This window comes from Parambassis ranga, chromosome 10, assembly GCF_900634625.1.
Source record: "Parambassis ranga chromosome 10, fParRan2.1, whole genome shotgun sequence".
NCBI lineage: Eukaryota > Metazoa > Chordata > Actinopteri > Ambassidae > Parambassis > Parambassis ranga.
The window spans coordinates 6,882,751-6,900,091 of record NC_041031.1 but is presented as its reverse complement, the minus strand read 5'-3'; the positions used below and the strand labels follow the sequence as shown (position 1 = coordinate 6,900,091).

At 40.2% G+C, this 17,341-nt stretch overlaps 1 protein-coding gene across 1 annotated transcript in view; it reads left to right on the top strand.

Moving 5' to 3' along the window:
* tenm1 (teneurin transmembrane protein 1) overlaps positions 1–17,341 on the top strand; it is a 134,995-nt gene that overhangs the window by 88,719 nt on the left and 28,935 nt on the right. The window contains exons 18-21 of the mRNA XM_028415599.1: positions 1,020–1,163; positions 1,623–1,875; positions 2,640–2,660; positions 8,400–8,632. Of these exons, the coding sequence (XP_028271400.1) occupies positions 1,020–1,163; positions 1,623–1,875; positions 2,640–2,660; positions 8,400–8,632 (651 nt within the window). The remainder of the gene's footprint in view (positions 1–1,019; positions 1,164–1,622; positions 1,876–2,639; positions 2,661–8,399; positions 8,633–17,341) is intronic.

Here is a 17,341-nt window from a genome sequence, read left to right as displayed (position 1 = left end):
TGTAATTGCTTTACACTCTGTGCATATATTATCATAAGATACGTTATTAAAGCTTCGCTAATTAATTTTTTATACAAATAATAAACTAAAATGACTGAGTGTACTTTAAAGGTGTCACACAACCTGAATAAACACTGAACACTAAACCTGTTCTAGATCATCATTCCTTTAGTTTACTCACCAACAAAATGAGCTTTTTTGATGTAGTATTCCAGTAAAATTTAACAAAAATGCAACTATAGAAACATTATAACAGTATCTGGTTGAGCATTTCTATTGTGTAATGTGACATCTTTAATAAGCAAATATTATGTTGGTGTAGAATCTGTCAGTAAGTAGCTATCGAATAAATATAGAATAGAATGTAGAAAAAGTAAAATAAAGAACCGTATGCATAAAAGGTGGATGTATTCAGTTGTAAGTGCTGTATTAAAGGGCCACATCTAGACGTGTACAATGCATATTAATAGTTCAAGTTTAATGAATGACTGTTTTTCACAGCTGAAAATGGTTGACTTCTGCTGTGTTGTCACATGTTGTCAAGTGACATGCAGTATGTGTAAGTATGTTTGCGTGTTTAGATGCTAAGGAGCTGTTACCACTTTGTCACCTGCTGCCTTTGCACATATTTCAAGTGGTGGTAAAATACTGATGAAACATATTTAATCCTGCGAAACAACCCCAAAAAAAAAGAAAAAAAAGCTGCTGTTAGCTCTAGTGGGAAGCTGTTCAGTGTATCATTACAACTAAGAGGCCAAGCAGCTAATTCTAGGGCTTCTTCATGAAGACGGGCTCCTCCTGATTACGCCTCCACTCCTCACTGATCTCTCTCAAACACACACACTGATGAGGTCTCGCTACAGGGCTTTCATCTATCTCACCACTCAATACAATGTAGAGGGATGGGGGGGAAAGTATGTGCACTTGTGTGTAAAGTGCCGGGGTGTTAAACACAGCATGTGGTTATTATACGTTTTCCATAGCTGCCCTCTGACTTTATGTTTGTATTTTTATTTCAGTATCGGTCGGCTATGAGTATGAGTCATGCCCCAGTGTGATACACTGGGAACTGAGGACGGCTTTGATGCAGGGGTTTGAACTGGTTCCCTCAAATCTTGGAGGGTGGTCTCTGGATAAACACCATGCCCTTAACATACAAAGTGGTGAGTACCACACACTGCTTCAGTGGTGTGTGTTTCATGGCTGGCTACCAAACTAAGAAAACTTAAAATCTATGTCCGCTGCAGTTCATGAACTAGGAAAAGTGGTCCTATCTTATCCTATGTGTTAAATGGTTGTCTGTTTAAATTTAAAGTTTTACAATTTTAAGAAGGAAAAAAGTAACTCATTGCTATTAATCGAAGGTGTTTAGGTAGCTCAGCTATGTCATACAGCCCACAGTTGGTGCATGTAGCTTCTTCTTTCCCCTTTAATCCGATATGATGAGTCCAGACGGGAAAAAAATATGGCACCTCTTGTCACATGAAGTAACCTGATGTGTTCGAATTTAAATAAATGTTGTGTTCATATAGGATTACATCTCCTGTGGCAATGTGCTGACTGAGGAAATGTGATTTCAGGTCCTTTAAGGTATTTATGCACCCCCCCCCCTCTTTGCCCAGGAATCCTTCACAAAGGAAATGGAGAGAATGTCTTCCTGTCACAGCAGCCCCCTGTCATCAGCACGGTGATGGGGAATGGTTTCTACCGAAGTGTCCCCTGCGGTCCAAGCTGCAGTGGTGCAGCTCGTGACATGATGCTGTTCGCCCCCGTGGCACTGGCCAGCGGCCCTGACGGCTCTCTGTACGTGGGAGACTTTAACTTCATTCGCAGGGTCCACCCTGATGGATACACCAGAACCATACTGGAGCTCAAGTGAGTCATGATCTTATTCTTGTGATAAGACTAGAATACTCTCAGTTGGGATCTCCCACATTGGGAAGCAGTGGGATTTTGTGTGTTGAACTGACTTGAGTACAATGAAAACAAAATTAGCTCGGATGATATGGGTTAGTATGGCATTAGCTCTGGTTCGCATCTGTGGCTGTGATCTGTTTGATCTCAGCAGAATACTTTCTGAAGTTTGTCTTCTCGCAGAGGCAGTGTGTGTGAGGTTCAGACATCACAGACTCTAATCTACCTCTTTAGGATGTGAGGGAAGCTGAAAGACTTTGCTGTGAAACAAAGATACTTTTTTTCTGTGGATTATGACGATGATATCTCCTACTGTGCTGCAGGCACTACATTCTCTATTTCTGTATTTTCTCAAGCGTAGAATCTCGATGGGATTGCACAGTCATTTGTCCTGTAAAGTGTTCTCCTTATGTAACTTTACTCTCTCATTTGCTATTAGTATTGTATCTCTGACTAATATTTCTGGTTCAGACGGAGGTTTCACACTGTCTGTATTTGATACTTCCCTGTCCTCCGGGAGGAAATGCCAAAAAAGCTTCCTGTTTAGGTTAATATTTAATGTGAAACAATACAGTAATCTAAATCAACCCTAATCTCACTTTATTGGGTGAAAATTGTCTCATTTCATCCTATGAAACGGAGTGACTCTCGTTAGCATGATGATTAACTATTTTTACTTTCTTTTCTCTTTTTCCCCAAACACTCCTTTTTTGGCTTATTATCAGGAACCGGGACACCAGACACAGGTGAGAACTGGTGATTAACACCTTCTTTGTATACCTGCACAAAAAAGCATGTGTCCAGAGAAAAGACATGTTGCATTATGCCTCACAGCACTTTAGCTCAGTTTGTTTGCTGCAAATTGCTTTGACCTGACTTCCCCACAAACACACAGGCACAAAATCTGCACATAGTCAGAGTGCAGTCGGATCTATTAAATCCTCATTTAAATTTCACTAGGCGATATTACATTTGTAAATTGGAAATCAGCCAAAATGTCAAGGATTTCATTTTTTTGAAAGGATTACTGAAAGTCTGTTTGGAGAATGCATTGGTTCACTCACTTTCTAAGCCGGACTGAAAGCCCAAGGCTGGGAATGGCCTCACCGGCATCCCTGGCCCTGGGCCTGGATGTGTGAGCTCCATACACCATGTTTGACAGAAGATTAGACAGATGTTATAGGGTTTGTGTGTGCGTGTGTTGATGTTTGTGTGAGCTTGACCTAGGTTATATTGAGCCGATTGTGTGTTCCGTGAGACAGAAAGAGTGGGTTTATCGGATTTGAAAACACACAGGATTTTCCAAGATACCATATCTCTACCATGCCAAAGTTTCTGGCCATGCAAATAGTGTTTATGGTTATGTGTGGGTGAATTTTGCTTTGAAAACATGCACACTGCGGTAAAACTCAACTGTAAAGCCTAAGCCAGTGTTTCCCAACTGGGAGTGCTTGTACCTCAGCGGGGTACTTAGGCAGTCGCCGGGGGATAAGTGGGAAGATTGTAGAGTAGCTGAAATGATTTGAACAATCAGCAATAATGATTTGATTTTGAAAGATTTAGCTAGAACACCTGAGACCCACCTGCATGTGAGACATTATTGGCAAGTGAGCAGAAAAATTAAAACAACTTGATAAATGGCTCCCTAAAAAGATAATAAATTAGATTAAAGTAAACCATTAAATGCCTAAAATGGATAAATGGATGGATAATTATCCGTATCAGCCATTAAGCGCAGCTTGTCCTCACCAGAAAAATGACAGTTGAACTAAAGAGTTTGAAATAATCAGTGTTTTTATCACACATCCTGACCCAGTCGGTTGATTTTCTCCTCCACACATTATCAACAACATTGATATCAACAACATTATTGCCAGAGGATAGAACAACTCATCTGGCCATGTGGCTAATGTTATCAGGCCATGTCCACCATTCATTTCTGTGCCATGTCCACCATTTAAGTGCTTCATGACATTTAAAAATGATTCTTCATTTTTGCTTTTATGTAAAGTTAAGTTTAAACATTAAAGCTTACTTGGTCAGTAAGAGGACAAGTTCAAGGTTTAGGTTAAGACCATTGACAGTAAAAACTATGGACAGAGTCTCCGTGACGTCACCCGTTTGATTCTGAAGAGCTGTTCTGAGGCTCGGTGGGAGGCTCCGGGACGCTCCGACCGCCGCCATGTTGGCAGCGTCACGTTGGCAGCGTCACGTCCACCAAAACTCCAAATATGGACAAAGAGGGGGGGCACGAGTGGAGTTTTTGGAGGCAGGCGATTGTGAAAGCAGGAAACTCGTGCTGTGATACGTCAACTGTCTGTCACTCAAGCAGCAACGCCCATAATTATGCGTAATTTTAAGTCTGAATACAATTAAAACGAGTGAGTTGTAAAAAAATTCCCCCCCATACAATTGACACTAGAAGGGAACCTATCATTTGATACCAGATGGTTTTTTTGTAACAGGCTGTAAACATGTTCATTCCTGCTGTGAATTCGTCCATTTTAACATGGGAGTCTATGGGAAATTACTCATTTTTGGAGCCAGCCCCCAGTGGTTGCAGCATTTTATGAGCCTTTTTTCCACTTTCTTCACCTTTTCAGTTATAATAGTGGAAAATCCAGATATGAAGTAGGTCCAACAGTGGAGATGTACCCCAGCCTCTGTTTATATATGTTTTTGGTCTTTTCAGCAAACTATATCAGCCAAATATACTCGATGTTGTGGGATTTCACTGGCAGTTGACCTTTATTTGACCATTAGGTGTGGAGACATATTGACTTAGTTATAAGTGGGTAAAACCTGATTTTACACATGCCCAATGACAGATAAGTTCTATGCAATTATAGCTACTTATTTCTGCAATTTAAACCTTATATTTACATCAGCAGCATCTGATCCAACATGTTTGCAAGATGGCGGGTGGTGTCATTAAAGTAGTAGTTAAATTAATCAGGCAGGTGTGTGGTGGTACATGAGGAACAGAGCTTGGAAAGAGCTGCTCTACTAAGCCCACACTACACTGTATGAGCTGGATTCTTGTGAAGGCGCTTTCCTTACCCTGGAGGTTTCTCCTTTAGTTCCTGCTTCCTTTTTTTTTTCTCCACAGCAGCTTTTTACTGTTAGCAGCATGTTAGTGTTTCTCTTTTATTCTATACTATTGTTCTCCTAAGTCAAATGCATTAATTATTCATCCAGATTCAGCTTTCAAAGCTTTTCACTATGCATTCCTCCCAGCAAAGTGCCTGTCAGCCAACAGGGCTTCAAAAACAAGGTGCTCTCTAAGGGGAGACAATATGGGAAGTACTCAACGTGAAACCACGCTCTATTCTTTCTCTTCAAGAGTTTGAGTGAGGAGTAAGGCAAATAGGGGAGGAAGTCCTCCACAATATTATCTAAGAGCCCAGACGGTCGATTCAGAGAGACAGCCAGGAACAGCCAGATCGCTGTGTCTATCAGCTCTGATCATTGTTTTGTTATGTGTGGAGGGAACAGGGGAAGCTAGATGGGATTGTTTGTGCTCTGACTGTTATTGTTGTTCATTTCCCTTCCGCTGGATAAATACATTCAGAGCTGTGAGCCTCTAATTGAGAAAAAAAAGACAGGTGAAGTGATTTGTAATAAGTTATATTTACCATGCAGTGCTTGTGGTTGCTTCAAGAGGTCCAACAAATATGATATGCTGTGCTGAGCAGTGGCACATTTTGAAACTCAGTGAATAACTCTCTTAGGATCAAGTTTAAATTATGTATGTGCAGTTCAGTGCTGAGCTCTGTAAACAGTTATGCACTTAATGGACTAGATGACTGACAGCACCCTTGCCTGTGTTGCTTTTCTTCTGGGTTGTGGGAAGGTTCGGGCTTAAATCAAAAGGAAGTTTTCTCTTTCAAGAGAAGGGTTAGTGAGGGAAGAATAGTCTCGCAGCGTCCTTGTGTTGTCCAAAGCAAACAAACTCAAAAATACTTTTTTCATATAGTAAAAATGAAACCATATAACAATAGAAATATTTTGCTTGACATTGTAATTTTGTTTGCAAGACATTATTTACCCACCTTTAACAGTGTGTGCCTTGACGTGTAACTGACAGGAAGCCTCAGACCAGACTCTGCTGACAATGTATATTTTATTATGTATATATATATCAAATATACACATATAAATGCAATTTATGCAAATGAACTGCAGACTATATATAATGTCTCTGTACGTCTGCGGTGTAGGCATTCAACCTACACAAAGTACAGCACGTGGCTCAGTCATTATGAAGGCTGAATGAAGTCAATTTTCACAGTGTGATAAATTAAGCTCATACTGAACACTGAAGACAGCTTCATATAAATAAAGTGCATGATTCAAAATGTAGTACATATCAGAGCCTTCTGGGTGATCACACACAGCGTTTAGTCTGCCTTTTTATAAAACTCGGAACAATAGACAATGATGTGTCCACATGACTCATTCAGCTTAGGCTAAATTTAGCCACGTGGATTGTCTGGATTTAATTTTGGTCTTGAACCTTTGTTGCATGATATCCCCACCCCCACTTTTTCCTGTTGCAGTTAGTTGCAAGTCTCCACGGAAAGATGATGAATCAAAAACATTGAATATACAATGCTGATCATGGCATCATGTCAAAATGCAACATGCGTGTATCTCAGAAATATTCTGTAAGGATGCAGCTTTTAGTACCACATGCATGGATTTATATCCTTCTCTGGCTTATCCTGTCTGCACACACATCTATACGTAAAGGTTCTTATCACTGCATGACGTGTGTGCATTGTTTAAAGAGGGATTGTAGGTCTCTGCTGTTTTCACGCTGAGCATTATACAGGTGTGCAAGAGTAAATAGGCTGAGAGCCACAGGCATCACCTCTCCTTTATTATCTTATCGTATAAAGTCAGTTTGAGTTAAAGTGTATACCTTTATCAAAGCGTCATTCAATTACCATAGACAAATCTGCATGCCTTTGGAAAGGCAGCTCTAAAAGGCAGAAGAAGTGGAATCTAATGTTAATCTAAGCAGATTTATTTGGTGCCCTGTCTTTACTCTGATAATCTTACAGCCTGTTTAAATGGAGGGAAGTGTCCTCACTGAGCCAGTGTTTGCTGAGATGAGCTCGATGCTTCTGTGACCACAGCTGCTGATATTATTAGGTGCTTGGTCCACAGGAAAACAGCCACAAAAGAATAAAATGACTTCAAACTGAAAGGATTGTTGAAATGGTGTTAAAAGAAACTATAAAGCCTGGAACACAGATGCAATGTGACCTCAAAGACAGAGGTACAACATGGCATGTTTGCTTCAGCTAGTAGAAGCTGCTACTGGGGATCACGTAATATCGCCTGACGGCTGTTTGATAAAGTACAGACGAGTCACGATGCTTCTGGGAAAATATCTGGACAGATTAAACAGATTTTGCTTTTTTTTTTATAAAATCAGACCTTTGTTCACAGAGGAAAAATGCTTTCAAAGCCATGCTTTATGTAGTCTTTATGTGATACATAAAGGACAGCCCTGTTATGTTATGGCTCTGCATCTGGCCTTGAGTTTGTACAGGGCACAGACAGATCAGTAGACATTCAGTGGGAGACAGACTGCCCAGTGTTATGGGACTATTTTGGGCTTGTTGTTAGTCTAGTTTTAAATTCTGCCAAAGGAAAGAAAGACCTTAGAAATTGTGAGACAACACCTATGAAACTGAAAAACAAAGAGCAGTGGGATAAACTACCAGCTGTGTAGTTTGTAGATTGCACTAATTGCAATAAAAGACTCGGCTACAATGCAACTCTCAAAAAACCATTACTATTTAATGTCTGAGATAAAATAGATGTTATGCCAAAAAAACAGCTGTCTGTTTTATCAACATTGGTTGATGCCATGCCCATGCATGTTGGATTGGATTGTTTTATTTGGCTGCAGTACAAAATCTTTAATAATGAACTAATTTATACCAAATGGGACCCAAATTTGCCTGACACAGTAGAACACTATAAATGTTTTACTTACTTACTAATAAATATATATGTTATATTTTTGTATTTTATTATAATTATATAGTGTTAATGGTCCAATTAAGATGAGAAAAAAACATTTATAAAGGAATGTATGTGTCATTGAATTTGCATTCATAACTACATTACTATAATGTCTACAATGGTAAAAACGAGATTATCATTTAAGACTATGATTCAGTTGAGGTGGCTGTGGCCATATGTACTATGCAAATTAGAAGACGTTAATCTCTTTTCAGCAACAGAACAAGTTTACTCCTGGAGCCTCTCATTCTAATGATATTCAGAGGGATGACCCGATTGCCTCTAAATACCTTTTCTTCAACTGATGGTGTTGTCTTGTTAAATAATGAGGAATATTAACTCCAAAACTAGGCTAGTCTCTCTGTCAGTGTAATATAGAATAACATCAAACCTGTGTTACCTTAACTGTAAATGATCTTTCTTTCTTTCTTGTTTTTTTTTATTAGCACCAGCCCTGCACACAAGTATTATCTGGCCATGGACCCGATGGGGGAGGTTCTTTACGTGTCTGACACCAGCAGTCGCCGAGTTTACCGTGTGAGGAACCTTGGGCAGCCAAAAGATCCATCTCGTAACCTTGAGGTGGTAGCTGGAACGGGAGAGCAGTGTCTGCCTTTTGACCAGAGTCACTGCGGAGAGGGCAGGAAGGCCACTGAAGCTCCACTCAATAACCCTCGAGGTAGGATAACCTGTGCATGTGAAGAGCTGACTTTCTCCGTCAGGTTTACTGCCGCTGCTGTAGGCATGAAATACAGGCTAATATGGATTTGTGATCAGTAGTCACAGATTGGCATTTTGCAATATCAGGTACTATTAGCAGAGCCTAGTTTTATTATAGGCAGATTACAGTATGTGTGAGTGCCATCATAGAGACTTCGATAACCCTAAAGCTCTATCGTTAACAATGTTCTTTCTTCTGTTGTCTAATGAACAAAAATACTTGGTCATGAATAATTTCCTTCACAATGTTAAACACTAAATCCTCCCCTTTTCTGGTTGCCAGAGGCTTGAGTCCTGCACAGGCATTAGTCCAAAGAAAACCACCATTTCATAATTTACCAGCTTTTAAGTCTTACATTCAAACAAATGCCGCTATTACATGTTTGTAGGCTGCCAATACTCAAACATCAGCATTCAGCAATTTTGGTTATACTTGAAGAATGAGGCTTTGACTAAGCCAGTGAATACTGTAGTGTTAAAACAGCTCAGTAAGTAAAGCAGTCTGCAAGTATTTCTCACTATTTCACCATTTTATTATTGGCAGACATCAGCATGGAGATCATCATGGGACACAGAGAAACTACTATCATATTCTGATAAAAGGCACTTTGATAACCCCAGAACTATCTGTGTGAGACACAGTGTGCTTTGAACATCTTTATGTAGAAGTGTAGTATTTGAAAAATGGTGGTGATCCACGTGGGAGGCTAATAGAATCGTTTTCAAATGCCAATACTGTGATCAGCTCAACGAAGACACTTTATCATGGTATCATTACCACATGCTTCAGTCTGGGTCGCTTAAAACGGCATATGACAAACATAGATCATGTATATGTGCACCATAAATCTCCTGAGCATCATCTCCATCCGTGGGTGATTTTATAAGTCAATAAGTGACTCTACTCTTGCCTGTGTTCAGACACATTCTTTCCTTCTTTCATTTCAGTTATGTTAAAATATTCATTATTGGATATTAGACACATAATGTTGATAATTATGGTACAGCTCTATTACACCAAAACTACTGACTTTCTTTTATAAATATGTAAATACATTTTCTGAAGTGTACTCGCCACCCAGTATTACTTAGCATCGGCTGATTCCTACGTTATGTTTTGACAAAAGAAACAATCACTTAAAGCTTTGTTTCAGTAATGCATAATTGTATCAAGGATCCAACTGTGTGCTGTCACCCCATCATATTCCCACCAGCAGCCTATCTAGCATGGACAGATTGATGGATGCATGCTGGCTGTGCCTTTTTCTCCTACCCTGCCATCAGCAATTTGAAATTATAGATTAATTTAACCAGGCACCATTATTTTATTCCATTATGATGATTATTGTTTGTGACTTTAACTTAATTTACCCTGTGCAATTAACTTTAAAAAATACCTGTTTTCACAATTTTTTTGCCAAAGTGCTGCAAGGTCTTTTCCACAGCCATGCCACAGCAGGAAGAGCACAGGTGTGACTAATAAAACCAGTAATGATGGCTGCAGTCCATTCAGGGTGTTCCAGTTTCAGGTCCCCATGTGGTATTATGTATGCAGACTCACTGTCGGGGTGTGCACTTCAATGGAATAAGGCCACCATTAATGTTTTTTTTTTTGTTTTTTGTTTTTTTGCACCTGTGCTTTTCTTGCTATAACAAGTCAAAATGTCTCTGTGGGAAAAAACAGCCTTTTGTGCTGGGGCCCATAACACATCAAAGTTCTAGAAATGGAACAGTCTATTCTGTGCTACTGAATTCTCCTCAAAGCCTAAATTACCTAAATTATTACAAAAATGTATCAAAAGTACATGATTTTCAGTCCTCACAGTAACACAGTGCCATATTATGCATGCACCCAGATGTTCACTTCTTCTGACTGAACAGACCTCAGCTCATGCTTCTCATGTCACATTGTCATTTTATGTTTTTTTCTACATACTATATTTTTTAATTATTGCATAGAACTACTTATGCACAAACATGGATTTTCATGTTGTAAATTTTAAATGCCACCACCATGTTGTCAATCCTCTCTCACCCAGACAACACCACAACCAGTCCCAGTAACTTTGGAAACGTATTAACCCTGTGATCCCCAATTATAAAGTCGTGCACAACTATGGAAGCAGCACAATTGTGGCTACAAGGAGATGGATATGTCTTTTTGTGTAGTGTGACACAGTTATACAGGCCTAGTCTGCACATCAACTGTATAATGCCTGCAGATCAGCAACAAACTTAAAAAAAATGTTTGTCAAGTGACTGCCACTTAAAAGTGAGTCATTCATGGCTTCTTGTTTGCCTGAAGGTTTGCAAAATCATTTAGTATTTCATGAAATCTTGTTATAGCGAATGGTTTGGTGAACTTTTAATTAAAATGTGTAGAATCACATTTTTAGGCTTTGAATACATTTTTTTAACACACACATAAAGCATTCAAGGACTATTGGACCATTAGTTTTAAAATTCAGCCCTGTTTTTACAGATGCTAGCTCTGACTAATTTATAATTTTGTCATTTTTTTTTTGATGAAGATGAACATGCAGGTGTTTGTGCGTCCCTTAGCTCTCCAGTAAGAAAACCATTTTAGTCTTTTATCCTCTGTACTTGTACCATAAATTCCCTTAGTGCAGCAGCTCAGCACACTCCTTCACCACAAACTGACCAACAATTACCCACTTTACATCAAAGGGATTCTGTTTCTGTAATTTGATGAAATTGTCAGTAAATGTGGCTAATAGCATAGCCACAAGGCCGAGATCATTTTTTATCTTGTACTTATGATGAGAGAAATGAGATCTTTGTATTAAAATGACAATAATAGCTCGACTAATAGGGTAAGCATGGCTTCCCCTGGCTTACAGGGGAAAATGGCACTTGTAGACTTTAAACTCAAACCAGAATACGCCTGTCATATTAAAGCTTTTCTAATGTAGAAAAGTCCCTCCTAGCTTTAGCCCGAGCTATTTGAGGTAATGCACATATAATTCAGACATTAAGCCTGGAGTGTTGATTTGAAATGGTTAATCGTTCTACACTCACTTATTATGTGACATGAGTGGATTCCAGCTCTGTGTCCTCTCTGCTGTGGCGCTACATTTGTATTCCCTTTCTTCTGCCTCGCCTGTTAGCTGAAGCAAGTCTTACTGCTCTTTACTGATTTCCCTCATCAATAAGGCATCACTACACACAGGAAGTCTGGGGTTAGGGATTTTTTCTCTTATGTATCAAGTCATCTTGGCCCTAATGATCAGAGATAACATATTTAACTGTGTTCTATTAACTTATTTATTGCACTGTATGCATGTAGTTTTTAAACATTCTTAAAGAAACAAGAGCAACAAGAAGAACAGATGGTTCGGTCTCCACAGAGCCCTGCTCAACATCATGGAGACAGAAGCAGCTGAGGCAACCTAAATCTGTAGAGAAATAATTTTCTAAGAAACCTGAAACAACGTTCCTGCCAACCTTGAAAAACTCATAATGTAATGTGGCCTAATGTAAAAGTAGAATTATGCTGAACCTTCATGGTCAAAAACTGTCTGAGAATGTATCCAAGAATGTAGAGTCCTATTCATTCAGCACCAGCTTTAATTAACTGATGTCCTCCCTTATCCTACTAACTCTTTCCCAATATCAAGAAGGAGCTCAATGGCTGACATTTTGACAGTGGTGATGAGGTCATCACTGCTATTGAGGTGCATCTGTAAAATATAAACGACTCCTCTTTATACAATATCAATACAGAATTCACAGCAGTAAAGAATATGGACAAAAGAATAGGCCTGAGTAATTGAAAATGATGTTGAGAAAGTGGGAACATCATTAATCATCATTCATCAACTTCATCACAGCGTCCACACATTACCCACGGAGTAGTGCATGTTTGAAGCAAAACACAAGCCAGGAAATGTGCGTGGGTGTGAAGAAGAGGACACGGAAATATGAGTCCTTCCCTCTAATCATTTTTTCTACACTACACTGGATGAAAATTCACAAAGTGTAGGGCTGTAATTTATTGTGCCTTGGTCAGTGACACTAAACACATCCTGAAACCTTTTTACATTGTAATATGGAGAGGCTGCTTGAACAGCTTGTACAGTACGTAGAGGCATTATACACTGCAGTCTGTGAGGCCATATTAAGCTTGTGGGAGTTGCATATTCACAAAAGCATGTGCTGCCAGGAAGCAGACATATTTCATCTACTGTGCTCACCAATCCCGCCTACTCACCTGGCCAACCCCAGGTTGCACAGGAGATCTAGCCAAAGGCTTGCCACTCATGCTCACCTCACAGTCCTATACATGGTGTGTCCTGTCAGTCACACTCAGCTGCCCCCTGCAGGCTGTCTGATGTTGGAGGCAGACAGCCTGTCGATATGGAGGACAATAAACAAATGTAGTGTAAGAGTGTTCCCCTTTTTCAAATGTCACTGGTTCTACACAGAGCAGACGTTTGATTTTAATTTCCTCTATCTCCCAGAGTTCATTCAGATGTAGAAGAGGGAAAAGAGGATGAAAAGGAGCCTAGAAGAAGATAAGAGAAAAGATTGGAGCTGATTTCTGATACAATTTGACAGATGATCTGAAGACTATTATTCTCAGTGTATGTGCCCCTTATGCCTTTAGAACAAGCTGTATCTTTGCCTTTATGCAGTAATAGAATATTCTGTCCCAAGACTCCTCCTGTTCACTCACGGTAAGGTATTTTATAGTCTTTGACTTGTTACAGTTCACAGACTTTCTTCCGTGGCTATTGTGCTCTGACTAACCAGCTCTTATAAAGGCTCTGGAGATTTCTGCCTGGAGCCCCCCAGTTCCCTGTCATCTGTCTGCCACAGCCCACACTCTTCCTCCTCCCCGCGCCCTCTTACCAATGGTAATGAGTGGTAGACTTCACAGAGAAATATCTGTCCATTTCTTTTTTGATGTTGCGCCTCTGTGATTCTCCAGCATTGATCTTGTCTAGTGTCCTCTGGTGAGCTCCAAATTAGAACCTTCCTTTTCTTTCTCTACTTCTTCTTCCATCTTTTTGTCACCCCTCCCCCATCTCACCGATGAATCACCCTTGTGCCATGATGTTGATATAGCTTGCTGCGACACATAATATTCTTACAACACGGCAAGAATAATCCATAATTTGTATTTTAACTAGCAGTGTTACAGCACTATTGAACACTCTGCTGCTGCCCAAGTCTCCCCTCGGTGTAAGCTGCTGGGAATTAGCTTGTGTCCTTCAAGCGCACACTTATGAATACAAGATCTGGGGCATTGTTTAGAGTTGGCTCCACATGTGCTTCTGCAGTCAATTAGCTCAGTAAATAAAAGACCTTGCTCCATTTAGGATGGATTCCATGTCTAACATGAAAGAGGCGTCGATCCCACAGGACCCAACATCCTTGGCTCACATCTCCAGACTCCGTCTGTTCACAGCTTGACTATTTTTTTTTTACATATTTGTTGAAAATAGTTGCATGTATGTGTATGTAAAGGCAAAGAAAAAATGTCAACACTGCCTGTTTCATGTGCTGATTTGGACAGAGGAGCTCAGAGTGAGCTCGGTGATTGAGAGTTTAGTTGTTGGTGGTTGCCATGTGCAGGCCTTATCTCTTATTTGGTGACTAGTCCCAGACAGCAAAGCTGACATCCACAAAGAGAGGTATGTGCACTTGTCTGTGTGCGTGCATGGTGGGGTGAACGCTTGCAGTGTCAGTCTCTCACTCTGACCCACAGGGGGCAGACTAATGCCCTTATCAGAAGCTGACATGCTGCCACCACATTTCCTCCCTCTTGTCCCGTCGGCCTCTCTCTCTCTCTCTCTCTCTCCTCTCTTCTTCTTTCTTCTCCTCTGCATTCTTTCAGCTTCTGTGTCTCTCCTACTCCCCACATAGACAGACACAACACATTTGTTCATCAGCTCCCTTCAGCCACAAGGCTCGCCATCGGTGTAAAGATAGCAGTGCTGGGCAGCCGAATGAAGCAGTGGGGTTTAAACCAGTTGCGGTTATTAGCATGTAGAGCAGCCAGGGTGTTTTTTTTTTAAAAGAGCCACAGCCAGAGGTAAATACACTGCACATGGCACATCTCTGCTCAGCCATCATCCTCAGACCAGGACAGCCAGGATTCATGCTGTTCAGTATCTGTCTTGGCTACTGGTTAACACATAAGCAGCTTAGGTGAATGAATATCTTCACACACTGGGTGCTGGTCTCATTTACAGAGATGGCAGGAAACATGGAAATGTGCATAGGAGCGTTTCCCAGTTTATTTCATCAGTGTGAATCAAGCATTGCTCACTGTCAGCATGCCCATACTCAAACCATTAACTCAGCAAACACACCGGTCCCCTGCCTCTACTCAGCCGGTGGAGTCTTATAAGTGTTAGTGTCCTTTAACTCCAATGCTCTAATCACTGTAGCTTGCATTTCACTTTTACCCAAATCTGCCACTTCCCAAAACTGTATTTTCTAGCTGCAGCAGTCAGGTTCTAAGATATCCCAGGGCTGTGTAGCCCCTATTCCTACTGTTGTGTGTTATAACTTGAATGAATATGCCATTGTTATTCTACCTCTGGCTCCCATAGCATTTAGCACAGAGTGATTGCAGTGTCTCCCCAACTAGAGAGAGAGAGAGAGAGAGAGAGAGAGAGAGAGAGAGAGGCAGAGAAGGAGAGCGGATTAAATTGATAGAGAAAAGGAGGGAGCTCAGGACTAAGCGAGAAAGAGAATGAGGAAGTGAGTGCAGCCCACAGTAAAAAAAAAACAAACAAAAAAAACACATTAATACAGAAAAATAGAAAATAAAGAGAAAAGGAGAAAAACAGAGTGAATTTAATAGATAAAGAGAGAGAGAGAGAGAAGTGTTTTGCGTCTAAATCCTACAGCATGCAGCAGTCCCACACCTCATCTACATATTAAACCGGCCCTGTGGCTGCCTTCCCTCTCAGAGGGTCAACTATCATTGTTTCTGTTGGTTTAAACAGAGCACTACTTCGCAAAACAAGGGCATCTGATAAGTCACACAGTGTTTTTAGCTCCAAGATTCTGTCCGTGTGTGAGCTTGTGCATATGTGTGCAGTTTTTACCAGCCTGCTCCTGTGTTTCATTTCACATTGACCGAGCTTTTGTCTTTGCCCCTGGACATTCCTGCATTAATGATACACACATGAATTAATCACACGGCAAGGCAAACAGCAGCATACTCTATGATAATGCAAAACAGAGTGACGCCATTGGGTCATGCTATTTCTACCACGGCTTGTTTCCTCACCGCAGCATCCATGATAATTAGAAGAACTGCAATGGTTTGTGCAACAGACATGCATTGCTGAGCAGCCAGAATATGGAGTTCTGCCAGAGACACATTTCTCCTGAAATTAATGCTAAGAATGTAGCTGCCAGTGGCAAATCCAGAGGGACAGGCAAAAAAGAGTGTCTAGGAAATCAAGCGTTGGACTGGAGAAAATATTTACAGAAATACAGACCATCTCAAATTGGCTTTTTATTTTTTTTATTTTTTTTTAAATGTAATTAATCCTTTGTTTCAATTAAATCAAGATCTGTCTTGCCAGGAAAAAAACCTGAGCAAAGTAACACAAAGTGCACATCCATCACAAGCACATCACAAGCACAGCATCTTTAGCGTGTTGTTCAAAAATGTAGAAACTGCTTTAAATTCTCTTAGTTGAGTCGGCTATGTTGTCTGACAGGCCTATTAAACTGGACTGCACTGTAACACATCAGAAGGTAACCTTTGATTAATAATGCATGCATTCTCACAGAGTACAAATTTTCCACTAAAAATTCCCAGCTGACCCAATGTCCTGCATGTGGATGTGAACATGTGCTTTACATGCAGTACTATAGTATTTCATACTAAAGGTCACTGTATGTTTCTTAATGGTTTAATGTTCCTTTTTTAATATTTCAGAACTTCTCATTATTTCTTTGATTGCAGAGCTTTCAGGGCATAGCTATTCACTACAGCTGGAAAAATGTCCCTCTGTGTTGTTTTCTGGTCTGTCTTTGGAAAGTATACAGCTAACTCTGTTTTACCACCTCTGATTTATTTGATATATTCATTATTTATGTTATCAATTGATTTTTTGCTGTTTTATTTTATTGATATAACTGATAGATCACTGCCCACTTTCCTGTAGTTTCTAATCTTCACCTTTCAATGGACGAGACATATTTAAAGCTACTTTAAAGAACAGGGCTCCATTTCAGAAAGTATCCAGTCAACATTTTGGTGGTCATGGTTTAGAGGAGCTCTCAGTCCAATGTCAAAATATGCTGACGACCAAAGCAAAACATAGTCAGTAGACTTAGTAGAGGCAAATTTATGCTGACTTAAAACAAGGTTCTACCTGTAAAATGTCTGCTATTCAAGTAATGTATTAGTTAGAACACTATACAGACTGACAGCTACCTTGTTTGTAGTCAGAGTGTGTAGAGTAGCTTCAGAGAGATTACTGAAACTCACTGTGTGTGTAATGAAGCCCTGAGTGAATAAGACATGCAGGCTCAAGGCCAAAGGCTGAGCCTGTGCGTCAGAGGTGCACCGTTTGTGCAAGTCAGTGTGCTTGTGCATGCTTGTTTTTGATTGACACCCTGCAGGTCCCTGGACCTACTCTGCTTCCCACCATGAAGAGACAGACAGTTAGTTATG